At 35.5% G+C, this 19,044-nt stretch overlaps 1 protein-coding gene across 2 annotated transcripts in view; it reads right to left on the reverse strand.

Moving 5' to 3' along the window:
• The window catches only part of galnt14 (UDP-N-acetyl-alpha-D-galactosamine:polypeptide N-acetylgalactosaminyltransferase 14 (GalNAc-T14)), a 94,542-nt gene that overhangs the window by 69,955 nt on the left and 5,543 nt on the right, over window positions 1–19,044 (reverse strand). The window contains exons 2-3 of one of the 2 annotated variants that reach the window (XM_082148250.1): window positions 8,795–8,933; window positions 2,768–2,859 (exon numbers count right to left, since the gene is read on the reverse strand). In XM_082148250.1, the coding sequence (XP_082004376.1) occupies window positions 2,768–2,809 (42 nt within the window). In that variant the 5' untranslated portion in view covers window positions 2,810–2,859; window positions 8,795–8,933. The remainder of the gene's footprint in view (window positions 1–2,767; window positions 2,860–8,794; window positions 8,934–19,044) is intronic. The other variant, XM_082148251.1, reaches the window with a different exon arrangement.

The following is a 19,044-nucleotide window of genomic DNA, read 5'->3' on the forward strand; positions in this document are numbered from 1 at the left end:
TGCATGAGTGAATTGGAAGCGGGAATCAATGATTACCTGTGTGGTGTCTTAATCCCTTTCATTATTAAAAGGGAAATATGAGAGTGAAGGTGGGCTATAGAAATTCAGCATTGTAATATCTGTGGCTACAAAACCACTGATCACATCTTTTTGGTCTTTCATTTTTCAGTCATATCAACTGACTATGCTGTCACATGACTGCAAAAGACTGTGATAGAGCATATTAAAATGTATAAGCTACCAGTGCTCAATGGCATACACTGTTAAAAAAAATCATAATCAGTAAGTCATGGCAACTTATGTTTTTACATTACTTTATCATTTACAAATAATTAAAGCAATTTCAACTATTTTTTATAAAATATTTATATGAGATTCATGAGTTTTTAAGTCAGTTTAATATAATTTAAGTTGAAATGACTTGTACAACCAAGTTGATTCTACTTAATTTAAAGCAGCAACTGAACTTATGTTTTTAAGTTGAAATGGGTGGACATTTTTACCGTGTGCAGTATACTTTGAAGGTAATGAATGAAACAAACACAAAAAAAAGCATAATAGGTTAAAAAAAATAGCTACGGGTGGATAAAATTCCTTTACAGATATGCAGGAAATGGCCTGGACTGTTATTGTGCTCTCAAGGTCATTCAAACCAATCAGACACTGCTCTGGTCTAATGTGGGCCTGAAGCCATAATGCTGATGTTTATTGCTTTATAGACATCAGAAGAAGAAGATGAACCCAAGGCAGGGAACACATTTCTTCAATATTCTGGAGAGTACAATATATTAAATAAACTGGCTTTGTGGAAGACAATATTCCCATTTGTACGGTAATAGGTAGCTGTTTGAGGGAGACATTTTTGCAGAACATTTTTAGTCTTTTCTCTGAAGACATTTTACTTGAAGATGCAGCCTTAAAAGAATGGTTAACCTAAACGTGAACATGTTGACATTATTTACTCATCTTCATGTTAAACCTGCATGTTGTATTTATTACACAAAAGGAGACCTTCTGTAAAAAAAAAAAAAAAAAAAAAGAAAGAAAAAAGACATTCCTTTAACATTCACTCAGAAAATACCTTCTTTTTTACCCCTAAAAGGTGCATTTTAGTACCTTAGAGTAGCATATACCTTAAGGTACTACTATGAACCTTTTAGAGTAAATAAGGTACAAAGAAAGATTTTAAGGGTAATGCCCAAGTGACAAGCTGTTGTACTCTATACACTCTTTTTCTGAGAGTGTAACAATAATAAACACATGTAATGTAATGTATAACCACAGAAGAAAAAGGCGAACTATTCCTTTAAGATTTTCAAAATCAAGCACCATTTTCATCTAAAACTATTCTGACAATTTCACTCTGCTGGAAGCATCAATTAGCAAAAACACATGGAAAAAAATAACAAAATAAGTAATTATTTCTTACTTCCCCTTTGTGCTTGTTTTTGTCTCTGTGCCTTTTGTTTTCACCCAGAAATCCAGCTTGCATCTGAATACCTCAGGCAGTAATCAACCTTTTCTTTCTTACAAAAGCTTAGAAAGTCTGCTGTAGCTGAAATTAAAACTTGTACAAACCACCAGTAAAGAATAAAGTCATGATTCCCTGGGATCTCTGACTGATTTAAGGAAGGGGAGACAGAGAAATGAGCCGACGTGCACTGATGAGATTTCATTTTTCCTTGATTTAACTTTGATTAAAATGCCCGGTGGTAGGTGGGCAGACTTCTAAATCTGCGACCACTGGAGCGAGTACCCATTGGGCCTTTTTTTAATGAAACTTCAATTTAGAGTAGGATAATAAGATATTGCAGGGAACATTACCTGTGCTTCACACACTTGACAAGCTGATAAAGCACACCGCTTGGACTGTGTATGTCTGCAGTTTTCTAAAGACAGTCCGATCACAATCCATTTATACTCAGAGAAATGTATGTGAGTGATTCTTTAATTAGGACACCTTTTCTATTATGTAGGATGCAGAAGAAATATAGTAGCTTCAAATATTTTATTGTGTTTGAAATGTTACAAGTACACACACACTTTATATATACAGTATATACATATAAACACACACTCATAAAAGCTCAGCTCATCAGTTGATGGATGTTCAAATATTCCCATTCAAGAGGGGCCTTACTTATACAAGACAGCATAAGACAAGAATATATATCAGTATATGCTGATAAAAACAAGGCATTGTAGTGCCACAGAAAAGAAATTGCATTCAAATATGTTTTACAACAAGAGATCACAGTCATATTGGATATGGCAGCGCACTGAATCACTTGAGCGTGTCCAACAGGAGGATGAATGACTACACCACACGTGTCAACAGGAAGAGCAAGGCAGTCTGGGTAAAAGCTATAGTGTTCTGGCAGGATAAGACGCTAATCATCTCTCTCTTTCTGTGTCTGTCTCTTGCATGGAATTGTAGCGTAATTCCTGCCGAGGTGGGATAATATTGAAGGTTTCAGATGAATGGTTAAGGAGGCTGATTAAGCCATTTCATCAGCCTATTGTGTTACTGCGCTGACAGTCCTAAGAGCTTATTCCTGTGAAGCCTTGTTATTAAGTTTCTCCAGATAAGCTTAAGTGTCTGTGACTGGCATTTTGCATTATTTGCAGGGTTCACTGTCCTGATGAGTGGCTGTAACGCTTAGGGTCGCTGTGTCATTTCAGTTAGTCGATGTCTGTCCGTCTAAAATTACTTTTATATTTTTAATGCCTCCTCTGATGAAACTTTAAAATTAAACTGGTTACTTACAGGTCGATTGCTGGTGGATTCAATATGGTTGCACCGCTCCATCGTGTAATAGCAGTTTCTGCATCATATTATGACCGGCTCACAAAGCAATGCTGAAATAAACCAAACAGTTACACGTATATCACTTTTGCCAGTAGTATTTTTAAAATAAATAAATAAATCTAATGTATAGTTAATGCCTAACGCAATCCCAACTAGAGGAAACTTTTTTTATTATTTAAATTATCCCATTATTTGTGAACGAAATAGCTTTTTTTCTAAAAAAAAATATAAATATGATTATTTAGAATGTATATATGATATATATATATATATATATATATATATATATATATATATATATATATATATATATATATATATATATATATATGATATATATATATATATGAGATTATAAAAAAAAAAAGCTATATATTAATTTCAAACAATAATAAGGATGCATTAAATTGATAATGTTCAATTAAGCATTAATAATGTTACAAGTAAGCTGTTCTGTCAAACATATAACAATAGTCCTGAATAATGTATTGGTTATTTTAAGTAGCACATCTGTTTTCAACATTGATAACAATAAGAATGTTTCTTAGAATGATTTTTGAAGGATCATGTGACACTAAAAACTGGAGTAATGGCTTATTTATTACATTTCACTCTAATAATATTTCACAAATATTCTATCAAATAAATGCAGCCTTGGTGAGGATAAAAGACTTTCAAAAACATTTTTTTTTAAATCTTACCATCTCCAAACTTGTGAACAGGAGTGTAAATGATGTTTATTATGATTGATTGGCTAACCTTTTCAAATATTAAACAGCCCCACGAATTTGCTGAATACCAAATACTAGGAGCTGATATGTAAACGTAGGCGGTCATATGTAAATCTGCTCACGTGTGTGACATCAATCCCCATTTTTGCTGCATAAATCTCCATAAATAGTTTCTGTGGACTAAGAGAAAGCTTTGCTTTATGAATGTCAGAGCATGTCTACATGGTACATCAAACTTTTTATTTCAAAAGAGCCAGAAAAATCCTGTTTTCCAAGATATGTCTGCTCTATTGGATTGAATCTGCTTATATAAAAGAAATATCTGAACCTGACATTAAAGATGATGATGAAAAAAATGAAGCACCAGGGATCGCTGCTCGTGTCACTTCTTTCGTGAGCAGTGATACACATACACACACACACACACACCAATGCCAAAATGTGGCACAGCTTCAAATTGAGGATATGAGACTTTTTTGAGGACAAGCTGGCTTTGATAGGAAACATCCCACAGATGAAATCACAGGAAGAAAGATTGCAGCCTCTGCCAGCATATCTGCGCTTTAGAAGTGAAAATAGAGCAGCACGGATTGATTATTTTAAAAAGAAGGAGAGATAAAGATGTAAATTAACTTTGAACATGTTCGTACACACTAACAGAGGAACACAGATCTTTTTGGCTTGCCTCCCCAGTCTCTGGCAAAATATAGGACAAGCACAGAGCATGCTCAGTGTTTTACTTCAAATTTTGTTTAGAATTTTGTTATATTTAATGCATTGCCTCAGTTTTGGTTAAGTCCCTAATGCAAGCTGAAAATTAATGCTGCCATTCAAATGTTTTTCTATTCAGGTCAAATTGAAGAAAGATTCACTCACAGCCCAAATTCAACTAGGAAATATAGTTCATTTTTGCTCCTTGCCTTTGTCGTTGTCCAACTCCCATTCGGATCGGACATCAGAATGAATAGTGCCAGTCTCATACAGAAAGACACAACCAACACACATAGCAGCTCACATAGACAGAGTGAAGCTTTAAATTCCCAAATCAATACAACATTCAATGCGCTGAGAAGCAATATATATATTTAATGATAGGAAACCATTATGCTGAAGACTAGAGGGTGTTTTAACTGTGTAAGCACACTGTAATTTGTCAGTTGTTAAATGTAACCTGGGGGGGTGCTTGCTTACAATGAAGTATCCAGTATTCAAGACAATTTATTTATTTTATAATCTTACCTGAACAGTATATTATCTTAAAAAATTGGTAAAGATTGTCAAAATAATCCAGTACAATGTACAAAACAATCTGCCTAGCAACAAGACGAACATCGCATTCTATTAATACTAATAATGATGAGAATGACAGGAAGATCAGAAAATATTGGGGAGTACTGGATGATGCATTTGACTAATTAGAATGCAGTATTCCAGAGACTTGTTTTATAATAATTAATAAAGAATGATCATGCTAAATGAAATGAAAGCAATTGTGAAACAGAAATAAACGGTCAAGACAAAACTAAATAAGAGGCTTCTAATGACAATTCATTTGCGTCTAATGAACATGTCCCCACTTTGATGCACCCCTTGCCTTTAGTGTAACAGTGTTAATTGATTACAGCACTCAGGTGGGTTTTTGTGTGAATTGTGTTGACTTTCTCTTGTCCAGGGTTCACCAGGCAGAAACTCAATCTAACATCCTGGCCCATAGACATCTGTCTGAGGATACAAGCTGGCAGGAAGCCAAATATAATGCTGATTAGAGCCTGTGGATGTGCAGAAGCGATTTCTAATAGCTGTCAGCATCCATTTTTCAACAGAAGGCAACATGCTGTCAGTCATAGACAGCAGGATAGTTGGCAATGAGTTTGAACAGCTTGATTCTTATGGAAGTCAAATAATGACAAATGTTTTTTAAACAAAAAAGCTTGCTGAATTGCATTACTTGAAAAAATGTGCATTGCATTAAAGGGTAACTCTCGCCAAAATGCAACCTAGGGTCTTTTTGTTAATCTACCCGAGGCGAACTTGCGTTTAAAAGCATAATTTGAATGGAAACGCCACTTTTAAGTTTGACCGTATTTTCGTTTTCGGTCAAATTGCCTTGGGAGTGCTTGGGGCACGACTACGATAGCACTAAGAAGGCTCGACACAACATGAAACTTTGCTAGAAGTATCACCAGGGGCTCTTCACATGAACTCGAGCATTGAGAACATTGTTTGTGTACAAAGAGTTTACTAAAAAGAAAGATTTTGAACAACTCACTGTAGCATGTGTCCGCCGGCATTTTGACAGTCAAAAATAGTCAATCTCCGAATGTGAATGAACCATATACTGTCTATGGAATGAACTGAGTCTGACTCTGAATTTTAGTATTGCTCCTTATATGAGCATCCTTTTTCAAATACAGGGTCAATATTGATTTTCACTTATGACAAAACAACAAATTATCCGTGAATTTATATGAAACTAAGCTTTGGAGCTTTCTATCTTTACTCTCCTCCCTGTTGCATTCGAGGATCGACTATTTTATTTCTGACTGTCTAAACGGCAAAATATCGTGACCGAGATTATGTTATTCCCCGGTGCTGATGTACAGATCTGAGGTTGTAGATATTTCTCTCGGTTGTTTAGTTTTCTTAACTTTAAATTGCGAAGCTGCTGCAGAACTGGGGATTCCCTCAATACGTCACTCTCCAGGATTCCCCTGCGGTCAGGACACTTAAAGTAACTCAATGGACAAAATACAGTGATATAAAAGACCAAACTCCCACCTTACTGGGCATGTAGGCTATATACAAGGTATACATCTGTCTTTTGGAAACATTGGACCCGAAGCCTGTATATGTTTTAATGATGCCTCATCTGCATCATTCTTAAATGTTTTGTATTGTTTTATATTTATATATATATTTGTAATGTGTTGTCTCTATGGACCTCTGTGTCTTGAATAAAGTTGATTGATTGATTGATTAATAGGCTACAGGCAAGCAGATGGACCAGAATATGAACGTAACGCGCAAAGTTTCATGCTAAGATGTGAACTTACGCCAGTGAAGTACTGGCATAAATTGTCCTGACACTGGATATTCGCACATTTAGGGACCGTCTCTAAAGTTACATACGACATTGGTACACGTTTCTAACTTCAATAGCATTTGAAGAGGATGGCTTGCAGTCATAAAACCAACTGTTGAACCATGTATTGAATTTCAGCCCATAAAAATGCAAGCCCTAAAAATACAATGCATTAAAATGCAAGAATGGGTTGGATTTTTTCAAATAGTGCAATTCAACAAGCTTTTTTGTTTCAAAAACATTTCGTCATTATTACTTCCATAGATTCTTGGCTATTTGTTCAATCTAAAGTAATCAGGTTTGTGCCACACCTGCCAATGGTTTGTGAACTGAGAAAATGTTCTGCCAAAATGTCTCCAAAAATATGTCAATGTCAATGGGATTTTGTAGAAGTTTTCACCGTCAGTCGCAGCGTCATATACAACTTGAGCAAGTTTACAGTCAAGTCAAGTCAAGTCAAGTTTATTTGTATAGCGCTTTTCACAATACAGATTGCATCAAAGCAGCTTCACAGTATTAAATTAAAATAATACAACAAAGTTTGTTTCAAGAGGAATTTATTGATTGATAAAATTAAATTAAATATCCCCAAAATATCCCCAACTGAGCAAGCCAAAGGCAACAGTGGCAAGGAACCGAAAAACTCCATCAAGTGACCTAATGGTGTCCTAAAACTCCATCAGGTGCCTTAATGGAGAAAAAAAAACCTTGGGAGAACCCAGGCTCAGTCGGGGGCCAGTTCTCCTCTGGCATTGGATAGAGGCCGGATTGTAGTTTGAACTGTAGGATTATATGAATGCCTGGCTGAAGAGATGCGACTTTAATCTAGTTTTAAACTGGGAGAGCGAGTCTGAGCAACGAACAGTATCAGGAAGACTATTCCAGAGTTTTGGAGCCAAATGTGAAAATGCTCTCCCTCCTTTGGTGGTTCTGGATATCCTAGGTATGACCAAAAGCCTTGAATTTAGTGATCTCAAAGAGCGCGATGGATTATAGGGCGATAGAAGATCCGTTAAATAGACTGGAGCTAAGCCGTTTAGGGCTTTATAAGTCAGTAGCAATACCTTGTAATTAATACGGAACTTTATAGGTAACCAATGCAGTGATGATAAAATCGGTGTTATATGATCATATTTTCTTGATCTCGTAAGAACTCTAGCGGCGGCATTTTGGACTAACTGTAGCTTGTTTATTGGTGCAGTCTGTGAAACTATCTCTCACAAAAAAATGAAGATGAAGTGATTTCATTCCTCAAATTTTCATTTTGGTTGCTTAATATGAGGAATATTCCTATTGTGTCATCAAATGGACTTCTGGACAGAACAAAAAGCTTTGTTGTTAGATGACGCGGGTCACAACATTTAGCAGGCAAATTGTACGTCTTTGATATAAAATGCTCATGTTGAGTCAACAGTTCCAGACAAGTTCTTACTGTTCAATTCTAATTTGATCATGCATTATGCTGCGATTCCTAATGAAGTTACTGACCAAATGGTTTTATTTAGTCGCTTAAACCAATTTAGCATTTTAACTTAGGGATTGACCTTGAATGTAATTCTGCCATGTCTATGTAAATTCATTCTGCAGTTCTATTCGATTTTTATTTCAGGTTAAAGGTGCGCTATTGTTCAAAAGTTTTTGGTTTTTTTTATTTTTTTTAGGAATTTACTTTTATTTAGCAAGGATGCATTAAATTGATCAATAGTGATAGTAAAGACATTTATAATGTTACAAAAGATTTCTTCATTATAATAAATGCTGTTCTTTTGAACTTTCTATTCAAAGAATTACTTCTTTTTTTTTTTGAATCCACAGAAGTATTAAGCAGCACAACTGTTTTCAACAATGATAATAATATTAATAATAATAATAATAATAATAACTTCTTGAGCACCAATTAAACATTTTAGAATGATTTCTGAAGGATCTTGAGACACCTAAGACTGGAAATTCAGTTTTGCCATCACATGAATAAATTACATTTCAAAATATATTCAAAGACAAAAAAATAGCATCTGAGATTAAATGCTGATGAGAAGAAAATGGACACTCAACAACAAGAAAATCCTACAAAGATACAGTATAAATGTAAGGTGCTGCTATATTGAGAATGCAAATGCCCTGCAAAACAACTTCCTAGTGCATGTGCAGCTCCCTCAGCATGTTTCTCACCGGGAAGCGGAACAGAGCTGACAGGACCTGCAAGGTACATCTGAGGCGATCAGTGTTTCTCTGGTGAAACAAATGCAGAGACAGCTGTTCCAGCTGGCTGAGTAAAGCTGACCTCAGACAGAGCACTCCGGAGGTGAATCTGTGGAAAGGTATCAGAGATTCAATGTGTTTGAAGCTAGAGCCAGCAGCAGAGCGTTTGTGATCCAGCCTTGTCTGTAGACTATTGTGTGATGTGGTAAAGTGGTCCTGACTCGGAGAATAAGCCGACAGCGGATAAACAAAGCAGTGTGAGTTAGTCAATGTAACATTCAGATACAAATCCCCACAACAATGTAGCTGCACTTTAAAAGACACACAAAATGAGGACTATGTCCTTGGAAAACCTTTTTTTTTTTTAAATCAAACATTCCTTAAAGGGATAGTTCACCTAATAATGAAATTCCTGTCATCATTTACTCACCCTCATGTTGTTACAAACATGTATGACTTTCTTTCTTCTGTGAGACACAAAATAAGTAATTTGAAGAATGGGGTCCAAAAAAAAAACAAAAAAACATGTCTAAGACCATTTCTAAGGGCCATGATGGAGCATTCAATCCTGACAACTCTAACTTCACACGCACATTACAAAGAAAATAAATAAAATAAAATATGTGACAAAGTATTGGATCAGAGCATTAGGTCTTGCAGTGTAAATGCAGCCAAGGAGCTGTGAGGATAGGGAGAGCTTTAATCAGACATTCTAGACAGTGCAGAAGGCTAAGCGAACATGTAAATCCAGGTAAACATTTGTTAATGAATTCCTCCTACACTTTTAGGATTGTGCAAGAAGAAATAGAAACAGGTTAGAATGTCAGGAACTGCTTCTATACGGTTTATATATATACTCCAGTCTTCAGTCACATGATTCTTCAGAAATCATTCTAATATGCTGATTTGCTGCTCAAGAAACATTTCTTATTATTATAAATGTTGAAAACAGTTGTTCTGCTTCATATTTTTGTGGAAGCCATGATACATTTTATTTTTCAGGATTCTTTGATGAATAGAAAGTTCAAAATGAACAGCATTTATTTGCATTTATTAAATCATTTATTAAATAGAAATCTTTTGTAACATTATAAATGTCTTCACTGTCAGTTGATCAATTTAATGCATCCTTAATTATTAAAAGTACATGTCTCTCTCTTTTAAATCTTACCACAAATGTTTGAATGGTATATTTTTTCCCACAATACTGTTAAGCAGCAAAAACAGTTTTCAACATTGATAAAAAAAAAATATATATATATAATTATTATTTTTTAATTATTTTTTTTCTTTTTTCTTTTTTTTTTCACTTCCGTTCAAAAGATTAGGGTTGGAAAACATTTAAAAAATATTTTAGACAAATTATTATACATTTATTTGATTAAAATACAGTAAAAACTTCAATATTGTCAAATAGTATTACAATTTAAAAGAACTGTTTTATATTCTAATATTTTAAGATGTAATTAAATCCTGTGATAGAAAAGCAGAATTTTCAGCAGCCATCATTTCAAAATGTTAATTTGGTGTTTAAGAAGCATCTTATTATCAATGTTGAAAACAGTTGTGCTGATTAATATTCATAGGCTATTTATTTGGAAACCATGATACATCTTTTTTAGGATTCTTTGATGAATAGAAAGTTTAAAAGATTTTTTTGGAAACATGTAAAATGTAAAAGTATTTTTTACCAAATTAATGCTTCCTTGCTAAATAAAAAATATTAATTTATTTAAAACAATCTTATGACCCCAAACTTTTAAACAGTATCGTATCTTGATTGTTGAGGACACATTAAAAAGAGAATAAAAGTCTTGTTGCCTAGTTAGAGCGACAGGACAGACTGTCCTGTTGAGCACAGAAGAAACTGCCAAATAATTCTCAGTAAGCAGACAAGAGCAGTAATATTTCTGGGGTTAACATCTGTCTGGTACAGCGAGACAACCTATAAAACTTTCTTGTACTAGTCCTGGGACTATAAGCATAATGACGACTCCATCTAATGTCAATGAAATAACAAGATGGTTCTATTGGAGTGTGTTTCAAAGAAAACTCTCTCTCTCAAAAATCTGTATTTTGGGTCAGGAGCTGACAACATGCCTGGTTGTAATGCTATTGTGGCTCTTAGGAGCAGCTGTTCAATGGTGAGTAATTTGACAGCAGGTTGGATTTTGTTTCTTGGAGATAACAACAGGCTGTGAAGATGATTACGGGGCACCGACTGAAACCGCCGCTACACGCTGACAGTCCTGTGGGTTTTTACTTGAGGTGCAAACTCTCAGAGCAGAATGGAGTGCTCAGAAAAGCTTCAATACCGCTGACGGGAAAATAAAAGCGAGGTAGATTCCAGTTTTGCACTCAACCATGCAGGAGCAAAAGCATCTTGTTTAATTAATGTAGAGCTTATTAAAGCAGGCCTGAAATGTGGCTGTGGTAAACATCAGAATTACTATTGCTCATATTTACGTGTAGGGATTTAAGCAAATCACCTAAGTTGGCATGTAACTTGTCCAGCACAATTTGCTCTATAGAGATAAATGATGCAGTCTTTTAAATCACGCAGCTTGTTCAGGAGAGGTGTGCTTTTACGTTTCTAAGTGATCTAACTCAATGAATGATAAATGAAGCAACAACATTTATTTATTTATTTTTGTAAACTTGCACTGTAGAAAATGTCTTACCTAGCTCCCCAACTCAAAATTTTCTAGTGACAGGTCAGATCTAAATTTTTCAATTGGCCCAAGTGAAATTCTGTCAATTTAATTTTATAATTTACAGAATTTCACTGAAAAATTTAGATCTGACCTGTCACTAGAACATTTTGAGCTGGGGAGGTTAGAAATGTTTTACAGTGCTGTGCATTAAAGCAGGAAACCGAGCTTGAATATAGAATATAGACATTTTTTTGACTTGAAGAAAGCAAACCCATAGCAATCAGAACGCCCTAGCAACGTCCTAGCAATGTGCTTAAATGACTCATAGCAGCACCATTGTATACCCACAACAACCTAGACTTGCGCCGATGAGCTTTGAAGGGTAAACATGTAGCTGTATAATAATATCACTGATAGGACAGGGAAGGAATCTGTAACAGTTCATTATTTCAAGTCATTTTAACTTACAAGCTATTCAAAACTGTAACAAAAATTGGCAAAGACCTCTGCCTGGAGAGGAAGGAAATCAATTTCTTGGAAAAAGATTTCAGTGTCTTTCCATGAAAATGGCAACAAAAAAAATCATGCTCAAATAGAGTTTATTTATTTGTTTTTAATTTATAATATGTTTCAGAAGTTCAGAATGACTATATAGCCTATTGGTTTAATATATTTATATGATTATAATGATAATAAAATGGACTTTGGAATAATACTGCAGTGCATTCACTTTTCTAGTTTCATATTTCACTTTTTAATTTAATGAACTTATAATAAGATTTTTTTTTTTATATAGGAAACATTATAGTGGATTCAAAAGCTTTAAACAAAGCCCCACACATTATATGCTTTTCTACATGATCAACTCTATTATATGTGTATAAATGTGCTGAAGCCATAGAGACACACAGCGCTAATAAAAACCCACTGTCACACATTTAACAACACTGATTTAAACATCTTTACACTTCCTCACATCCTGGCCTCTAATACGTGTCCCGATACACTGAACTCTCTTGAACAAGTGATCAATACCCGAAAGGAAAGAGATTGATTTCTTCCCTGCTCTCATCCATCAGTGTCTCTAAAATGAATACATCCATCTGTAAGCATATTGCTTATCGACCCCAGGTAAACAGAGATACAAAGCAAATGCACAATTATCAAGATGCATTGCGATGTTGTATGAGACCATTTGTCATTTGACAGTTGATCTGTCTGAAGAATTTGGGCTACTTGGCTTGGTCAGAATAAAATAGAATTAAAAAGATTTTGGTCTAGCTATAATGTGTATGTGTTTCTGTGCAATTCACAATAATAACTCAATAACACTACAGTTTTTAAAGAAGTCTCTTATGCTCACTAAGGCAGCATTTATCCGAAAAATACAGCAAATACATCATATTTGAAAATATATTACAATTCAAAACTGTTTTCTATTTTAAGCCATTTCTCCAGTCTTCAGTGCCACATTATCCTTCAGAAATAAATGTAATATCCTGATTTGGTGCTCCAAACTTTATTATCAAGTCATGCTGCTTATTTTTGTGGAAACAGTGAGTGATATATACAGTGCTGGTCAGAATTATTTGGCCCCTTGGTAAATACGATCAAAGATGGCTGTAAAAAATACATTTGCATTGTTCATTATTTGTACAATTATTTGCCCCCTTTTATTAAATACTTTTTGCAACCTCCTTTTTCCAAGATAACAGCTCTGAGTCTTCTCCTATAATGCCTGATGAGTTTGGAGAACACCTGACAAGAGATCTGACAAGAGATATGGACAGATGAAAAAAGAAAAGAATATTTTTGGCAGCAAACACTTAATATGGGTTTGGTGCACACAGAGATAAAAAAAGATATACCATCTGTAAAATGAAATACTCTGCTGTATCTTTAATGCTGTGGGCCTAATTTTCTGCCAGAGGTCCAGGACATCTTGTTCAGATACTGTACATGGCATCATGGATTTGATCAAATACCAACAGATAAAAAATAAAAACCTGACAACCTCTGCTAGAAATCTTATAATGGGCCACGTTTGGATCTTCCAACAGGACAGTGATCCAAAAACAAACATCAAAATCAAAGCAAAAATGGGTCACTGAGCACAAAACCAAGCATCTGCAATGGCCATCCCAGTCCCTGACCTGAACCCTATAGAAGATGAACTGAAGAGAAGAAGTGCCAACATGGATCTGGGAATCTGAAGGATCTGGAGAAATTCTGTATGGAGGAATGGTCTCTGATCTCTTGTCAGGTGTTCTCCAAACTCATCAGGCATTATAGGAGAAGACTCAGAGCTGTTGTCTTGGAAAAAGGAGGTTGCAAAAAGAATTTAATAAAAGGGGGCAAATAATTGTTCCCAATGTGTTTTGGAGAAAAACGTTTATTTCATAATGTGATTATTTATCTATTGGTCAGTATACCATTACATTTATTCATTTAACAGACAGTTGTATCCAATGCAACAAGTCAGTTAAAAATCTTATTAAAAGTAATGGCTTCCAAAGCAAGCCTCTTCTTAATTAAATATATTCATATTTCATTTATGCATTATTTCTACAGTCTCTTGTAAGATGTATGACAAATGGTATGCAGGATAAGGTCTTGCAAATGCACTCGGCTCTATTTTAAGTTCCCAGAGCTGTAAATTATGCAGAGACTGGATTGTAGCGGATGTGTTGATATCCTCCTCTCACATCTCTGACACACGGTACAGTCAGGGCTAGCATAACAACGGGATGATAAATGTGAGAAGCTTAGTCACCAAATGAACTTCATACTCTGCTCAAGTTTGGAGGACGATCACAACTTTATTGTGCTTTCAATGGAACATCCCACTCCCACATCTCACAAATTTAGAAATTTCAGACTTTTGCTGCACAACATTAATTCATTCATTTTGCACTGAGTGTTCTGTAGTCACAAAAAGGCTTTTCACACTGCGCTTTACCCCAGTCTGTGCATGGTTATCATCATTCTAAACGCTATTCTGTTTTTATCCCATGGGGTAAAGGAACATTTCACACTTGTAATTTAGAAGCGGGGTTAGCACCACTTTTTCTGGTTATGAAACCTACTCGGAAGCATGCAGGGATAGCACCACTTTCGTATTATTAACCCCATATTGCAGTGCCAAATTTGAACAGTGTGCCGAACACGTCCTGAAAAGTAATACCAAAACATTTCAATCACCCCCTTGTTGCTGGCTGCAGCATGGGTCATAAACTCCGCCCTCTCCATGTAATCGGATGGATCATGTGCCAAACTAAAAAAATCCAATTACTAATCCAATCAAAATAATTTATCCCAAAGATGGTTTCTGTCACATTAGTTAGTTCTTATCATACTGACGTGTATTCAAGTGTTTGTTTTTCCAATAAGTTTGGTTTTAGTTAGTTATCTGAGGCTATAGACATGGGGTGTAACGTCATTGCGATTGAAACTGTGGGAGTGTGGGAGGGATGATACATCTCAGAATCACTACTGCGCATGACTCAGGCTCCAAATTACGAAATCAGCACGACAACGACGGCCATTTCTTCATTTTTCTACAGTGGAATGCACGTCATATATCTTCTTTTTTTTTACAGTCCATGGAACAGTGTGAAATCAAACGATGCAGTGTTAGAATGTTACGACTGGATGCTTAGCAACTGACAACTAATAGCGTGCTGCGTGCCTCATAATTCATAGTCACAGAATGTTGTATAAACAGTAGTTTCAGCATTTGAGGGGAACATTTTTTAAATGGTGACAGAAAACGCCTTTATAGTGTGACAAGTCAATTCAGGATAAACTTGACAGTACAGTCGGCAATAAATAGGATATGATGATGTGCAATGCTAGAGTCATTATGGAAGCATACATGTGCCGTTTGTCCAATCAGTGACACTGACACTGCAAATAAGAACGTTAAAGTCAACATGAAATCAAAATTGACCTTATTTACTTTGTTAGCGCCTATTACTAGTCTTGTGGTGAACAATTAATCCGTGCAAGTTAATACACAGAATTTTTTTTTTTGCCGTGGTAATCTTTAATCAAAATCTGAATAGTTACTTCCGGTCTGGAATGGCGTTCCTTTTCTGATGACGTCAGTTTGACGGCTTGGGTTGAAAACGCTTAACCACTCCCCTCAAACCGTTAGTCTGCTATGAGCAGAGATGGAGAGGAGGAGCGCTAAAGTAAAACCCTGCCCTCTGTTCAATATTCCATTTCACTTGGAAATACGTCACAACACTGGTGAAAAGTCGTTTGCAACTTCTGGTTCACGGGGACTTTAACCCAGGTTGACAGTGTGAAACAGCAGCTTATGAATACACAGGATTAATTGTTAACCTCGGGTAAATTCTGAGAAATGTCAAATATGAAGCATGGTAGCAGGATTCCATTTACCTGGCGTTTAGAATGACACAGGGTTCACTATTTCAAGTGTTACCTATCGCATACCTTCTGTGTTGCCTGGTCTTGCAGCTCAGGAGAATGACTACAAAAACACTTCCAAGTAGCACCAAGGCAGATTTCCTGTTAAAGGGATACTCCACTTTTTTTGGAAATAGGCTCATTTTACAACTCATATTTATATCATTACGCCTGCTGGACTCATGGTACTGCAGCAAAGTTTCTTGATTATTACGCAGGAATGAGAGTATAGTTCCTAGCCATATCAGCCTAGAAAATCGCAACTTTTCATTTTCCGTCGGTCTTAGTACACGATGTAACTACAGAAGAGTCAAGTTTTAAAAAGGAAAAATATCGAAACTCTTTGTTCATTTTTTTGAGAGAGATGCTAACGGTCTTGTCCGGTTCAATTCATTATGCTAAGCTATGCTAAAAGTGGGACCCCCAGACCCGGAGATCGGCTGAATGGATTAAAAAAATGGTAAAACTCAACTGTTTAACTCTGGGGGAGTTGTAAAATGAGCCTATTTCCAAAAAAAGTGGAGTATCCCTTTAAGATTCATGCCTGTTGGAATTGAGGATGTGATAAAAAAAATGGAAAAGGAAATGAAAACATCCTAAATGCAAGCCACATTATTGCTTGTTCCATCGGAAATGCATCTGTCATGAAGTGCCTTTTATCAGAAGTCTATTCATGGAGTTCAAAATGAATATTTCAGAGAACAAGATGCCTGTTTGACACAGCACATGAAACCTGAGCAGAAATGAACTTGCTGAGAATATGCATTGATGCACTGATGTTTGGTTATGGATCGCTCAGGTCTTTCAAATGCCAGTAAAACACCTTCATAAAAGCCTCGTACCACAGTACAGCTGTCAGATCATGCAAACCCATTTACCTAGCCGCTTGTTCCCGCAAGGAATACTAGCTTTTTTTACACATTTGAATGCCTCAGTAGAAGTGCATGAAATTACACTTCAATTTGGCATGCGTTTTCCCTCCCTACAGGGAAGGATGCATTCCCACTTCTTGGAACATTAATCAACTGGAAATTGAGACAGCGGTTGAACACATTACGGCTGTCAGAGAGCTGAAGACAATGTAGAACTTCCACTGCCTCAAACGAACCAGAGGGTCTCCGGTATCACGCAGTTCATTAACATTTCATACAGAGAACACAACACAACAGCCCTCTGGAGTGAGACTTTCTTTATTTACACAGACTCTGGCTGCAAGCAGAAGCGGTAAGGAAGGATAATCACACTTTTCTGAACCCGTAACACAGAGGGTTCTATTTCCTAGTGCGTTAACAGAGCCGAAGCAAAACTGCAACAGAGATGACCTCAAATCTAGTTTGTCTCTATAGCATCCTTCAAAGAAACATCTCTTCAAAACAAACCGCCATCATCATCATCAAGAAAGAGCTGTTACAAAACGGTTTGGTTACCAACAATCTTTCAAATGTCTTTTTTTATTCCACACAATAAAAAGTCATACAGGTTTGGAACGACATTGCAGGTGATTAAATGATTTTTGAGTGAAGCTGTGAACTATTCCTTGGATTATTCCTAACCGGTGCATATTCTTGAAATGAGATGATGGTTACGTAATCGTACATTTAAATCAGAAGCGCCTCAACATAACCAGATAATCTGGTCCTCAGGGATATTTTGTATATTCTTGTTTGCATTTTCCCACAATATTCAGACATTTCTATATCAAGGGAGGTAAAATTGAAGGTAAAATTACAAATTGAAGTGGCCTGTTTGCCTGGGAATAAGTTCACAGCTTCACACAAGCATCTAATTCCCATTTATATTCATGTTTCACAGCATTTTCTAAATTAAATATTACACTTTTGTATGGAATACATTTCACTGCACTTATAACTCAACAAAAATCAACAGTAATGAATTCTGATATGTCTCACATACTGTTATTTTAGAGTTCTCTCTAAATTGTGCTTAAAATATGCCACAGAGGGCCACGAAAACAGATTAATTACATGGACAGGGTCACTGAAGTCTGAATCCAAGTTTGCTGGTGCTGTCAAACTTGATTAGTGCTTTCTTTAACTACTGAAACAACACTTACTTTTAACAGAAACAAGCACAAAGGCATACGCGTTTGATAACAGGCATTCTGCTTCTCTACATACACTGAACAAAATTATAAACGCAACACTTGTTTTTGCCCCCATTTTTCATGAGCTGAACTCAAAGATGTAAGACTTTTTCTGTGTACACAAAAGGCCTATTTCTCTCAAATATTGTTCTAAATCTGTGTTAGTGAGCACTTCTCCTTTGCCGAGATAATCCATCCACCTCATAGGTGTATTTTTTAATCAGGGTTCGTACAGATACTGTAAAAAGAAATTCCAGGACTTTCAAGGACTTTTCAAGCACTACTTTTTTTGGTTTTCAATCCGAGATCTCACTTATCAAACACTATCTTTAGTATTTTTTAAGGATTTTTAAAACTTAAATTACCGATATAAAGCAATCCAAAATACAACTTACAACGTATTTAATAATATATATTAAATACAAAGTTTATAATGGCTATTATTTTTCAATAAATAATATTTCATATTATAATGTTGCCGTACTTCGTATTATCAGACAGGCTGCAGTGTTAATTTTGCGTGAAAATATAGTATTTTTTTGTTTTTTCGAAAAAACATTTTATTTTAAGTAAGTAAAGCACTTTTTAAGTATAAATATGGCTGTTTTCAAGGGTTTTCCAGGACTTAAATGTCAAAAAGTCAAATTCAAGTACTTCAAGCACTTTAAGCACCTTGTACGAACCCTGTTTAATTCAATTTAATGAATCCTGGCTGAATAAAAGTATTATTTTCTTTAAAAAAATAAATCTTACTCACCCAAAACTTTTGAATGGTAGTATGTACTTATATTAGGTGTAATTTTCCTTATTAAAAAATGTCTTGTCTAGAACCCTGTAGCATAACATGATCTATTCCTATAATAATATTTACATCTGGGAAAATGCGAACATGATTGAGGATCGGTCCTTTTGGAAAGATGGTATAAAACAACAGATTAAACAGCGGCTCGATTTCCAACCAGCTGAACATGGAGTCACACTCGATTACTATTAAATCAATACATCTGAGCCGCTGGTGGCTTGTCTTTGCT

Source organism: Leuciscus leuciscus, assembly GCF_965113295.1.
Source record: "Leuciscus leuciscus genome assembly, chromosome: 19".
In the NCBI taxonomy this organism is placed as follows: domain Eukaryota; kingdom Metazoa; phylum Chordata; class Actinopteri; order Cypriniformes; family Leuciscidae; genus Leuciscus; species Leuciscus leuciscus.